This window comes from Haplochromis burtoni, unplaced genomic scaffold (assembly GCF_018398535.1).
Source record: "Haplochromis burtoni strain Fernald_Lab_line unplaced genomic scaffold, NCSU_Asbu1 Contig_16, whole genome shotgun sequence".
NCBI classification, from domain to species: domain Eukaryota; kingdom Metazoa; phylum Chordata; class Actinopteri; order Cichliformes; family Cichlidae; genus Haplochromis; species Haplochromis burtoni.
The window spans coordinates 1,543,226-1,557,526 of NW_024582377.1; the positions used below are offsets into that span (position 1 = coordinate 1,543,226).

General features: G+C 42.1%; 1 protein-coding gene across 1 annotated transcript; it reads left to right on the plus strand.

Annotated features, from left to right (window-relative positions):
• Nucleotides 1-378: 378 nt before the first annotated feature.
• Nucleotides 379-11,763, plus strand: peli2 (pellino E3 ubiquitin protein ligase family member 2). The gene is made up of 6 exons (XM_005916740.3): nt 379-717; nt 6,504-6,633; nt 8,787-8,888; nt 10,110-10,307; nt 10,540-10,728; nt 11,126-11,763. Exons 1-6 carry the CDS (start codon nt 641-643, stop codon nt 11,702-11,704), a joined length of 1,275 nt encoding a protein of 424 aa, XP_005916802.1. The 5' UTR covers nt 379-640; the 3' UTR covers nt 11,705-11,763.
• The last annotated feature ends 2,538 nt before the right edge of the window (nt 11,764-14,301 follow it).

Genomic DNA, 14,301 nt, shown 5'->3' on the forward strand with positions numbered 1-14,301 from the left:
TTTTGCTGAAACAGTAAATAATAGAAATGTAAATACAATGACAAAACGTTTAAACCTTTATTTCCGTCAAATATAGGAAACTGCAATCACGTCAGGAAAAAGTATGATCCCTTTAAGAATTCCCAGATTTTACTCTTTGTTTACATAACAGAAGGTGCGATCCATAAACCAAGACGGGTGGTTTCAAAAATGATTATTACAAGGTAGATTCAACTGCTTTGTCTACACGAGAATTAAATAAAGATGAATCATTCTCATGTATTATTATCTATGTGTTTAATGAATAGATACAATAAAATTTGACCAGGCATACCATTTTAACCAAGGCGTAGGTAGAGAGCCCCCCCCTATACAAAGTAAAGTAGAAGTGAATGGTACGTTCCGGCCCTGGTCCTCGCTGTTTTTGTATCTGCTTTAGAGCGCATTCAACCGCCAAGTAAGTTACGTTTTGCTATGTCACGCCGAAGAAGTTTCAGACCAGTTTATTTTTAGCAAACTTGATTCGTGAGAACACTGAAACACATGCTGCCGTGTAAGCGATCTGAAGCGAGTCTGTGTCGCGCTTTTTAAGGAGGAATTTTAGGTAATTTTTGAACCGTTATTACTGTAAAGCTAACCGTGAAGTGAAGCCAGGAGCCTCATGTTTTCGTTAAGCCAAGAGGAGCACTGCGCCCCATCCATAGACCTAGTGAAATACGGAGAGCTGGTGGTTCTGGGGTAAGTTGAATCGTTGTTGTATTTGCTTCTGAGTAAGTGTGGACATGAAACTGAAAACGAGTGTTTGTTTTTAAGTTTCACAAACGGCCACTCACACTGCTACCTAAGCTACATGACTGTAAGTTTTTGAAAATAGCATGGAGTTAGCAGTGATGCGTTGTGTATTTTTGTTTTTTAAATTCAAGATCAACTTCCAACACAGGCGACATTATATAACATCAAAGAGGCGCTGTGATGATTTTCAGGGAGCACGTCAAGCTCTGTTTAGAAATTTACAAGCTCACGTTATCCCACAAATCAGACACGTGCGCAATTACAAATGTGGACGTTTTAAATATCCCATTCCCTGGCAACCCTGATAACTACAAACTGCCTGCATGTGTCTACATATCTGTGTCCGTGAAATAGGACAGATTTGGGACAACTTTGGGAACCCCAGTGAAATTTATTCAGCAACTCTGACCGGACGCTCCTTCTTACCTTAAAGTTGGATTCATGGGGTTTTAGGAATTCGGAAGTAGTGATGGTCCCCTCCCCCAGCCCCAGAGTGCTTCCTTTAACACAACTTCTGCAGTCACGCACGCACGTACTGTTCTCAGAGTTTAAAATCACACTCCTTGACCTGCAAAAAGTTACCTTATATTCCTTATTTAACAGACAAGGGGAGCTTAAATGTCGGATAACAGCGAGAGCCTTATGAAGTACTCTGTAATGATATATGTAATTCGATAAAATGATATTGGGATATGCTACCTGATGTGGGGAACATTCAAATGTTATTTATACAGTAAAACATTATTTCTGTTCATAGAGAAAATCAGCCAAAGTATGTGCTGAATTATACTGTATAGTAAGTAGTAAGGAGTCGGTTACTGATTTCCATACCTTATACAGTATCTGCCATTACCCACAATGCTCCAGTGCAAGTCAGAGAAACAAGGGAAAGCAGTGGACAAGTTTATCTAATCTCACAGGATATATTCTTAAATTGCTTTATACTAGCAGAGTCTAAGCTGCCTATGGGAACAGCATCAAAGGCTGCTCAGTCAAGCTACCTTTCTGCTGTTTTTTCCCATCTTTGTATTTGTTTATATCTCAGTATGGAGTAATTTTTGTTGGGCAGGCACAGAACCACCATGTTTTCACAGAGTGTTGAAAACAAGCCGAGCTGTAGTTCTTTAGTTATTTATTTATGTGTTTTTTATTATTCATCTGCTTTAAATCATCTTATGTGGCTTCTTAAAAGCCTTACTGGCATCTTTACATTTCTTGCCCAACCAGTAGATGATCAGTAATCAGTTCCTTATTGTCAAGCCTCCATACTTATTTGCCTTTAAGTTTATCGCTTACTTATTTCAAGGTATTTACAAGGCTCTTCTGACAGTTTCACATTGCAGAACAATTACGTCAAACCTGCAGCAGTGGAAATTTTGCCTTGGTGTCAAGAACCTGTGTAGACGTGCATTTTTTTTCTATATAGTAAACTGGTCAGGAGTCTCTACAGAAACTGATAAGAGCCTCACCATTAACTGTATTGTTGTCAATAAAATATCAGTAATTTACCCAATGAAAAAAAAAAAAAAAAGAAGTCAGTCTCATACATTTACTGATATAATTTCAGGTAAATATAAAACATGGGAAAGAAACTGCCAAGGAATTATGACTTAAAGCATTATTTATCAAAAAAGATGGTAATATTCTGTCCGTCTGTTATTTTGCCCATCAGATGTATTGATAGCTGGCATGCGCTGGTCATTTTCAAGCTATTTGTTGAAGTAATCTTTGTTTTTCACATCACTCTTTACATCTAAAAGCCTTTTGTAGAAGAGCACACCTACTCCTGTTAAGTATTTGAATTATTTGGCGTTCATTCTGTAACTATCCGGTTGCCACTTGTACTGGATAATATCAGAAAGTACACAGACAGTCTGTTAATGTAAAAAGGCAAACAAAATAAGCAGTTATTCACATCTGTGTTGTCACCGAATAAAGCCAGTGTAACTTTTACCTTTATTATATCATAACTGCTTTGTCCTCTTTTTGTTTTTGTTTTGTTTTTTCATTTTGTTTTGTGTGTTTTTGTTTGGTTGTTTAGAATTCATTTAGGACAAATTGCCACAAGCTATCCTTCTAAACAGTCACCTTCTTGTCCTGTCTGTATTGTCTTGGCCAACAGATGATGGAAAACATGAGTGACTGAACTTTGGCCAATGGCCAGTCCTGAGGCGCTTATAAAAGTTATAAAATTTTTATAGTTCAGATTTACTGGTGTCCATGCGGCTGTGTGACTTTCATCTTTACAGTATTTGAAATAAGGTGCTGAAATGATGGCTTACACAGAGAGCAGACTACACTGTGTTTTTGTACACTGCCCTCCACCCATACACTCGCAGTCATAGTGCTTATTGTAAGGGATAAAAAGTGCTGACTGCTTATTACCCCAGGCTCAGTATGTGGCATGTTTGAAGCTGGTACTTTTGTTCCCTCTCCTGACATAAAGACACATATGTGAATCAGATGTGACGGGTGTATAATCACTGCCATGACATCACATCCCATTGATAAAACTGATGGTAGACAAGATAGCTGACAGCATGGAACAAAGCTTGTTTGAGCAGCAGTTCCCTCAGCGGTTTGTTGCCATGACCGTGGTGGCTCTTATTACTTGCATGGCTGCCCCTCCATCTCTGCCGCCGCAGATTGGCTTGGTGCTGGTCAGTGAAAGGAGGCAGGATGAGGAGGGGGTGCTGCATGGGCATCCTGCAAATGAAAGGATGGATTGATCAGGACTCAGCCTTTGCCTCTCTTCAGCTTCCTCTGTCCATTGTGGCAGGGAGACTAGGCCTATTGATTGAACTTTCTACATTTTGCCTTAGAGAACCACTCATTAAAGGAAAGTGTACAAATCAACTTGGGAGCATCTTTGGTACAGACTGACATAGATCGTGCCTTTTTATTAATATTATGAATTATGTCATTTAAATGGTATAAAGAGAAGAGACATCTCTTTCTGGGGGTTTTTGTCAGTACTACAATAGAAGCATTTAAAGATTTCAGGTGTAACTGGTTTAATCTGGAGTGGTGCAGTGGTTAGCATGATCACCACTCAACAAGTATTCAAACCTCTTGGTGGATTGAGGCGTTTCTGTGTGCAGTTTGCATGTACGTCCTGTGCCTGCGTAGGTTTTTTTTTTTTTTTTTTTTTTTTCCCCAGTTGCAGCAGGATCCTCCCACAGTCCAAACACACTCATGTTAAGGTAATTCAGAGGTTCAGAAACTGCAGGGCATGAACAACTAGGCAAAAGAGAGACTTTTGTTTATTACCAAACAAGATTTGGCTAATGCTATTGTGCTTACTTGTATATAAAGTAAAGTGGGGTATGCCAGAAGAGGTTTGACAGCCACTGGGATTTTTGTTGATTGTGAATTGGCTGTAAATATGCATTGGAGAGTATGTGGTAGTCTGTATTTCTGTGTCAGCCCTGTGATTGACTAGCAGCCTGGCCAAGATGTGCCCAGCCTCTCACCCCGTGACGCCTGGGCTAGGCTCCAGCACCCCTGCTGCCCTAAGTTGGATAAATGGATAAGAAAATGGATGGATGATGCTCATTTAGTTGACTCATACTGTCTTTGCTCATCATGCCATCTGGTTGTCTGTTAATGATGTATTATTTATATATTTTTACAGCTTAGATTGATTTAGATGAAGTATTGATAGGCTGAAGTCCTAGTGACCTAGAAACCATCTTGTGTGACCCTGTAAGCCCAACCTAACTTTCTGTATTTCTAATGAGTGTTACAGCTATTCAGCATATCTTCTCCTCATTCTGTGAACACTAGCCTTTCATGTTAGCATAGGAAGTAGGAGGTGCTGTTGGCTCCTTACCACAACCCTGGAGGATAGGTGATATGCCAGAGTCTTCTAATCCCTGCTGCTAAGTATTGGAAGGTAAATCCGCTGTCTGTCTGGCACGGGTCAAAAGGGAAAGCGATCACAATTAGTTGGAACGCAGCTTTAAAGAGCCTGTCCTAGCTAATGTGACGGTGGCAGTTCCTGCATGACAGAATATTGTTCCTCGGTATAATGCTGAATAATTGAAAGCATATGCTGCGTTTCTTGCAGAGCTAGGGTTATATTCTCCAGTCAGAATTCATCATGGCAAAAACACTAAGATGGATAGCATTTGATTGTGTGCTTTGTATGAGACACACAGGGGCAGGTAGCCAGCCAGTAGACCCCCCTAAACTGAAAAGACATCTTTATGTAGGGCTGGCTGGTCTTTATTTAGGTGGGGTGTTTTTAGAGCAGGTCAAATAAAAGTGGAGTACAGAGAACAAACCATGTGAAATTAGCTTAGGAATGTGTGCATCAATAAAGGGGCTTTATTTGTTTTCTCTTACAGATTACTTGTAAATGAAAGCAACACAATTACTATATAAATGGGGGGAAAGTGGGCATTATTTTATTTTTCTTTAGATTTAATGTAACTTATGTCTTGTACACTTGTACTTTATTTTGAAAGCAGCATGAGAAGGCCAGCTCAGGCTTTTGGAGCCCAAGATTTCACAACTGTGTAAGGGTCTGCATTTAAAGTGTGCACTGGTCTAATGACATGGAAATAGAATCCCTGAAATGGCCTTGAAAGGAGTACGATCAGACAGTAATCACCACTAAAAGTAAAAGCTGAACACTTTAGGAGAGAAGGTAAGCAGGTCTGCTGTCATTTGACACTTTCCTCCTGTCTTTCTGTCTTTTGTATTTGTTGCATTTAGTCCATAGAATCTTCCAGTGCCTCTCTAGCTCTCTGTGGGTGGCTTGTCCTACAGGCCAGCTTTGTGCACTGTGCTGACTAGGACCATGTGTTTCTTTGCCTGGCCAGCCGTGTGGAGACATGGGACAGGTGGACTAGCCTGGGAGGGAGGTGGGAAGGAGCAGAAGGAGGTTCTGTTGCTATTGTTCAGAAACAGAAAGGAAAAATGTCAGATTACATTTGGCTCGTAGACTCTGTTCCCCTCCGATACATTGGTGTGCAAACTTGAGGCATATAATATAAATGTGTATCTTGTGCAAAGTGTCTGTTCAGCACATTTGTGGTTTATGTGAGTGTGTGACAGAAGGTCTGTGTGTTGGATGATAGTCGAGCATGGGGTGTCCCAGCTGTAGGAACCAGCTGGTGGATAGAAAGAAGACCAGTTGTACCGGAAGGGGCTTCTTCATTCACAAAGAGCAGCTTAGGCTAGGTGCCTCTCAGCACACTAAAGGCAAAACTGGAGTCTGTTATTAAGTGATTTTGGAAACGGAACAGATAGCTTCGTAAGCTGTATCCGTGTATAAAATTCAGCTTTGAAAGAATGTGTCTGAGTCATCCACCCAGACCGTGCATTCCCAAAATGATAGCAAACCTGACATGCATCTTAAAACGTGCTCCTGCCTGGGACACGGAGCAAAAGAACAGCTGCAGTTTACACAGTGCACGCACACTGAAATCACCAGCACCAGAGTGCATTATGTAATAAGAGCCGTTATCCAAGGTAACGCTTAGATTACTAATAGGGTGTATTAGATTGTCAGTGATGTAATGCGTGGCAAATCTCCTTTTCAGAACACACGAATGTTTCTAATTCTCCGTGTTTACTTCTTATATGATTACAAGACTTTTGCCTGTAAATCTCATTAGACACATCTTTTTGCAGCTATGGAAGCTGTTAGCATTTTCACACAGATGAAATAAATAAATAACTGTCAATTTGCTGTCCTTCTCTCCACCCTGTCCCGTCTCTGACAGGTACAATGGCTCCCTGCCCAACGGAGATCGCGGTAGACGGAAAAGCAGATTTGCTCTATACAAGAGAATCAAACCCAATGGTGTATCACCAAGCACTGTGCACGTCCTCAACACACCCCAGGCCACCAAGGTACAGAAGGATGATTTAATGATTTAAAGTGATTTAATGAACAGGCTCTCAGTGGGATTGAACATCTGTCTGCCTTTCTTCTTCAGACAAAATGTATGAAAGTGTGCAAAAACGTAACAGAAGAAGGAGGTGATATTTCTTTTTTTTTTTAGGTAATAGTTTGGGGGTTTGTTTGTTTGTTTTTTTTGGTTTTGGTTTTGCATATATACATAAGAAGATTTGGCTGTATATGAAGTTGAAAGCATAATTTCTATAAATGAACCCCCTTTGTTTTTTGGGGGGTTTTTTTTCCCACAGCAGCTGAATGGCCTTTTAGTGATTGTGGTAGCTAGTAAATTGTGCTGTGAAAAGCACTTTACATTATTGTTGGCAGACCTTAATGTTGACATTTCCACTACAATGACTAGTTCCTAGCTGGGCTTCAGAGTTTCTCTTCACGGCAGGCTGCCTGCAGGGAAGTGCCGCATCCAGTAAAACGTGTTTGCCTTCCTGCATTCCTACCTTCGGTTCCTAGGCAAAACTGCTAAACATCAGACAAGACCCGCTTACCTCTGCACCACTTGGAGACCAGTGTTTGACATTTTTAGCTAAAAGGCTGTCTGGTTCAGGTTACTGTCAGGTTGCGGAATCCAGAAATCTGCTCTGGGACGATTCAGTGACAGAGGCCTTTTCATGGCAGAGATTGCGCTTTATTTTGATTGAGTTTGAGCTGCAGTGTGCTGTGAAATATGGCTGAAGTGTTCTGCTGCTCCACATCATAAATTACGTCTCAGATAGTTTGCTATCTGCATTAGATGTGGCTGTTTTTACTGTGCATTACATTACTTACTGGCTGTTTCACTGACCACTTCGACCCTGGCACCGTGTTATGGGACTTGAAGGATGAGCTCAGGGGTTGTTGCTTTATGCTGACCTGGCTCATCCAGGTGTATAAACGGTCAAAAAAGGGCCATTCTGTAAGAGACGAGCTGGGTGGTCAGCTTATTTTAAGGAGAAGGGGGTATTAAAGAGGTGAATCACTAAAATGAAGCCCACCCCCTGTAACCCATTCTTGCTCCCTTCCAGTGCAGCATACGAATGAGCTGAGGAGTCTCTGCGGCTGAGAGGGAGAGCTCACGTGTCGGTGCACACTCTAGTGTTCATGGCAGATAACGAGGAGCTCCCATGATGCCACTGCCAGCCTCGTATTCAAAACATTATGATTCCAACTCCTACCACTCGGGAAGGTTGGGGAGGATATTTTGGGGGCGTAGCGTTTATAAAAAATACACATTTGTGTGTGCACTGCTCCTTTTTTAGTTCTTTAACAGGTGGAGCACCATTTGTTTGTAGCAGCGCAGTCAAGACAAGACTGCATGCGATGATGACATTTGTCCCCGTGTGCATCTGATGTTACAGCAGACCGTGGCAGCTCTGATGACCCACTTTCCCTCTCCCGCTTTCCCTCCTGCACGTGACGAAGAGGAGGGGGATGTTTAGGAAATGGAATTTTGCAGATTAGAGCAGAGATGGCATGTGGTACAGTGTTGATGGAAGCTGGGGCCGGGCTTTAACCAAGCCTTCCTCGCTACACTGACGCGAAGCAGTTCAGTTGCCTGGCGAGCTTGTGTTAACCGAGGCCAGCAGGGAGTTTATGGTCACTGTTTCGCGAGTGTGACTTTACACAGTCTTTTTTTTTTTGTTCCGCTTCCCAAAAAATTCTGGTAATAGGTTTTAGGATTTTGGTAACATCATGACAAAATGACACAATAAGCCCGTAGAGCTTTGGCTTAATTGTGAGCTGTAAAAAACCGCACATGCACGCTAATAATCCATAGAAATGTTCCAAGTTGTCAATAACAAAACAAAAATAAGGACAATAACATGTTTTCTTCCAGGAGCACCTCGTAGTTGTTGATTCTAAGGAAGTGAATCATCACTTAAGTGCCATGTGTTTTAATAGTGGGTTTGACTTTTGCTCTGGTCTTTAATTTAACCTCACCAACAAGGAAAGGATTGTGCAAGGAAGGTTTTACTGTAGTTCTGCTGTGCTGTTTGGCACTCTCAGATCCGGTGATAAAGCCACAGATTGGATGATGATTTATTATACTGTTGCACTGTGTACTTTGTTATGAACAAGTTGGGTTTTTTGTTTGTTTGTTTTCACATTTCAGGCTGTGAGCTGTAAAGGTCAGCACAGTATCTCCTACACGCTATCGAGGAACCACACCGTAGTGGTAGAGTACAGCCATGATAAAGACACAGATATGTTTCAGGTAAAAGTCCGTTCACTTTTACTTTGGCACACAACTGCATTCAGATACATTCACACCCCGTACATTAGTTTCTCAGCGATTACCGTACTTCTTTATAGTCAGAAAACATAGAACAAAAAGGCTTTTGTTCTGCTTTTTTTTTTTTAATGTACTTCTATACCTAACATTACCAGTTTCGATCTAGTAAAGCCAGGAGGAGTATTTCCTCTCTGACAGCCAAAAATGGTCAGAGCCTGTTCCCCATTCCCATGGCAGGATGTGGCTGTAATTTTAACAGCAGGAGAGCTGCTAGTTCTGTGGCTAAGACATGTTGTTTGAATTTGATGCTACTTAACCTGTTTTGTTTTTTTAAGGACTGACAGTTGTTGCAAAGATTTTATTGCCCTTTTATTGTTTGTGTTCTGTTATATTGCCTACAGGGGCTTCAAAGGCTGTCAGAACAGTAATTGCTATATCTTTAGATTGTCATTTCAAATGGCTCTTTATGAATGGAATAAATGAAAATATGGATGTAAGCTTTAATTTGACTGATTGACAAGGTGTCTTTGGGCTCTTTTAGCCACTTTGGTTATACACAACCACCTGATTAGACTGCAAAGTTAAACATTTATGTATAAAATGCTTTTCACAGAGTAAAATAAGTAAAGTAAGTAAGAAAATTAAGTGTTGTAATAGCAGAAAAGCAAGTTAAGACACACAAAAAGTATAAATGTTCAAAAACACGTCCAATCGTATAAATAAAAATCATCTGTTCCCGGTTTACACTGCTCCAGTATTAATCTGAACGTACAGCAAGGCAGTGATGAGCCAAGGGATGTTAATGTTACAGACACATGCTTCATATTCAGCACCCTATCTTCCCCATGTGACTAAACAATACTGAACGCACCAGAGAGAAGAGGAAGCCACTCAAAATGTTGGACTTCAGGACAGTGTAAGGGGAAAAAGAGGAAATGAAAGGAGGAAAGCCTATTTTTGCCTCTGTTTATTCAGCTTGAACTGTTTCCAAGTGCTGAAAATTATGCCCATTAAAATATATATGGATACTCTGTGTGTGTTTGCTTGTGCACGTACATAAGCTAGCAGGATGCAGAACAGTTGCTGTGTCTGGTTTGAATTAAAAAGAACCTTTCTTCATTGATTGCACTGTTTTGAGATTCTTTCGAAACTGTTGTGCAGTACAGCATAATATTAATTATTATTTTTGTGTTGTTTTTGCAGATTGGGCGTTCTACTGAGAGTCCCATAGACTTTGTGGTGACTGATACAATAGCAGGGGGTCAGGAGGGTGAAGAGACTCTTATCACACAGAGTACCATCTCTCGTTTTGCCTGCCGAATTGTCTGCGAACGCACCCCGCCCTACACCGCTCGCATCTATGCAGCCGGATTTGATACGTCCAAAAACATCTTCCTTGGGGTAATTACAACTCGGTGTACCATTGTGATTATGCACCATCTCTATCTATGCTACTTTTTTTAGCCTGTAAGGTTACATGGCTGCCTTTTTTTTTCTTTTTTAGTGCTTCTAATCCTTGAAGCTTGTAACCAGATAAAGAAAACCACTGTTTCATATGCACTGTTACGTAAAAAGTGAAATGCCACACATCATGTCAGTTTGTGTCATCATCCATTTTCTGTCTTGCCTGTAGGAAAAAGCTGCAAAATGGAAAAACCCTGATGGTCACATGGACGGCTTAACAACCAATGGTGTGCTGGTAATGCACCCTAAGGGGGGATTCACTGAGGAGTCCAAGCCCGGCGTGTGGAGAGAGATCTCTGTTTGTGGGGATGTTTACACGTTGAGAGAGACCCGCTCAGCACAGACCCCAGGCAAACTGGTGAGTAGTTGAAAAGTTAAAATGTATCAGTGTATGTATGCAGTGACACTGTGATGTTAGAGAAGTACTTTAGAATATTAAAGTGGTCCTGTTATGTTTATTATTTTAATTCTTCCACAGCCACTTTTAGAGTAGCTTTGAATGAGTCCCAAATCAGAATAAGTAATTATCTTGATCCAAAGTCTGAAATAATCCATGTTTGCTGAGTCGCCTATTGTACACAAAAGGTTTAAATGGCATTTGGGTGGGACTTATGTCTGAAACTCAGCAGTAACAGGAACTAAAGGTTGTCAGTCTGTAGTACAATGTAGTAATAAGAAATATCAGCATGTCATAGGCAGTGGATTTTTTTCCCATGTAGAAGGTAAATGTCTGCGCACTTCACTATCCTCCGCAGGTGGAGAATGAGAGCAATATTCTACAGGACGGCTCCCTGGTGGATCTGTGTGGAGCAACGTTGCTGTGGCGTACTGCTGAAGGCCTCTTCCACACTCCCACGCAAAAGCACCTGGAGGCACTCAGGCAGGAGATCAATGCAGCGCGCCCCCAGTGCCCTGTGGGTCTCAATACCCTCGCCTTCCCCAGCATGCACCGGAGTCGTGCCCTTTCATCTCTGGAAGACAAGCAGCCTTGGGTGTACTTGGCGTGCGGTCACGTGCACGGTTACCACAACTGGGGCCACCGTTCGGAGCAGGAGGCCAACACTGAGCGAGAGTGTCCCATGTGCCGGGTGGTGGGGCCCTACGTGCCACTGTGGCTGGGCTGCGAGCCGGCCTTCTACGTGGACACAGGTGCACCCACATACGCCTTCGTGCCATGCGGACATGTGTGTTCAGAGAAGTCGGTCAAGTACTGGTCAGAGATCCCTCTGCCCCACGGCACTCACGCCTTCCACGCAGCCTGCCCCTTTTGCGCCACCCAACTTGGCCCAACTCAGGGCTATTCCAAGCTAATCTTCCAGGGTCCGGTGGACTGAGTTTAAGGGGTCTTGCTCTGGCAGAGGAGATTAAACAGGAATGCTGACATGCAGTGAAAGATTATTTTGTGCTTTCTTTCATTTATGTAAGCCAGCTCTGGAACAAAGCGAGCCTTTTTCAGGTTCTGGTCATGTACTGTGGATTGACAATAGAGAGCCATTACAGATTGTTCGGGGCCTTTTGTGGCTGTTTGGATGGCCACTGCAGGATACAGAGATGTGAAGCACACTGGACCACAGACGCACGGCTCCTCCAGAATTAAATACTGTTTTAGCTGTCCTGCCAACAAACCTCTTTAAACAAAGCTCCAGTGCTGGGCTGTAAACTACAATACCTGCTGGTTTTCCATCAGAGGGCTGTAACACTAAGGTTGTAGAAGGAATGAGTTGAATTTACTCATGAATCAGACTGAACCAAATTATAGCAAGCAGGTGTAGTTGAGTCTTCTGGGAAATATGTGGGCTGGGGTGGGGGAGGGTATATAATTCAGTTCCTGGTGGGCCTGAAACCAAGATTTTACAGAGCCAGACAGCTGGACTGTTGGCTGAGAGAAAAGCCAGGTGAAGATGGAAGTTTTAATAGTTAACTTGTTAAATGGTCCACACTGATATCCTGGTCCTTAACCCGTAACGGCATCAACATCTTGTAGCTCTCCGGAGGCGGTTTCTAACTGCCGAACAAACTTTGAGGGAGAGTTGGGGGGAAGACTTTTTATGTACAGAGATATAATCCAGTGCCTCAAATCCCATCAAACTATGGGAATATTTTTCATAGTTGACAAAAAGATATTTTGTTGAAGGTAAAGAGAGAGATAGTTTTGCAGAAGGTGTAAGAAAAATAACGACCCACACAGATTCTAACACCAGAGGTATTTTATTACACTGAGGCCCTTGTACTGTTTTTTAATGCAAATGTTAATATATTTTTCTCCAGCATATATAATGTATGTGAGAATGCTTGAGCGTGTGTGTGTGTGCGTGCATGTTTGTGTGATTGTGTGCGTGTGGATTGGACTGCGTGGGTGCCCTCGGGCCGTTAAAATCACCCTGCATCGCTTCACCCCGATCCCCAAAACGCTACCAGAGAGAACGCAGGATTTAACACAAGGTCGCAGGGGCTTGACAATGAATGTACTGAAATGCATTGACCCTTCTCGCTGGTGGTGCTTTGATTATACAACTTGCTTTCAAGGTGTGATCGAAGCCTGCTTTCAGTTAAATAAATCGCCGGAGCCGTACAACCATATGAATCAAGCGTACCTGCTTGCTTGCTAGCTGTCACTGCCCCACACAAACACACACAGACACACTGTATTCAATCTGCACTGTTGTTAGCTTTATCCCCACGCTGGGTTTGATCCAATGATTTGTACGCTGTCGAACCTGGGCACAGTCTCAGCAGCATCCAGAGATTATACCAAATATAAGGAGGAGCTGTTTTCTCTCCGCATGCAAGATGCGACGGCCACTTTTTCCTCCAATCCAAAGTGTTTCTGTAAACAATGCTACCCCCAAACTGCTGCTGCTGCTGCTGTGGTGGAATGTTGACAGCTCTGGATTACAGTCAAGGCTGTTCAGTCGCTTCATGGGGAACAATGATATTATCACACTCTGTGCCAAATTTGGTAAGTTCTATTGTGTGTGGATGAGTCAAGTTGTCCAAAACAAAAGTAGCAGATGAATTGAAAACTGAAGAATCTGGGACAAATCTGTCCGTGATGTTAGCTTTCCAGACTGTGCCCAAACGAGTGTCGTTTCCAACATTAGATTATGAAATACAATAGTGAGCATTAAAACAATGAGATGTTAAGGGCGATGTTCTATTATATAGCATTAGGTTTTCCCAGACTTTATTATGATAATTAAAAAATTCAGAGGTATATCTGAGGCGGAGGAAATCTGCCTTTGTCCTGGACATGGTATTTTTAATTTATTTAGTTTTTTCTTTCCGCTTCCCTCTGAAGAGAAACATATTTGGCATTGTTAAGAATGTCAGCAGCATTACACTTTTCCTCTAACCACAGAGCATTTCAGACTCGCTTGATTTCTGCTGATGTTATTTAACTGCCATGCTGGGTCAAGCACTAGGCCACATACTGTACGGTAGCATTCCCTTCTAACCTCACGTGCGTTCGGCTCAAACACTGTGTCCATTGCTTAAGACTGTGTTCAGTAACAGCTGCAAGAGTAGCTGCCTCAAACATTCCTCCTCGGTAAACATGGGTGGGGCCCACAGTTCACCCAAGGGCTTGTTCTATGATTATTATTATTTTTGTGTCTCTAGCAGGAACTCTGCACACAAGCCATAGAACGCACTGATGCTCCTAATGTCTCCTTTGCAAAGAATAAAATATTTTTTAAAAACACTCTGCACCAAGTTGGATTTCTCTCTCACTCTGACTGACAGTTTCTATTTCATACTTGTGGGTAATGTTCAGGGACTCCTTTTAAAGTGATCCACCGATTTTTAAAGGGCTGCGTGCAGCTGATGGGGATTTGTTGGTTTTTATTTAGTGGCTGCCTTTGAACACTCCAGATGTCTCAGCTGTGTTCGCACAACCAACATAGCAGCAATGTTTAATCACAGTTACATATGT

Coding starts and splice junctions, on each gene's coding strand:
- peli2 (XM_005916740.3), top strand. CDS start 641: ATGTTTTCGTTAAGCCAAGAGGAGCACTGCGCCCCATCCATAGACCTA. Junction 8,889..10,109: donor AAGACACAGATATGTTTCAG/GTAAAAGTCCGT, acceptor TTGTTTTTGCAG/ATTGGGCGTTCTACTGAGAG. Junction 10,729..11,125: donor CACAGACCCCAGGCAAACTG/GTGAGTAGTTGA, acceptor TATCCTCCGCAG/GTGGAGAATGAGAGCAATAT.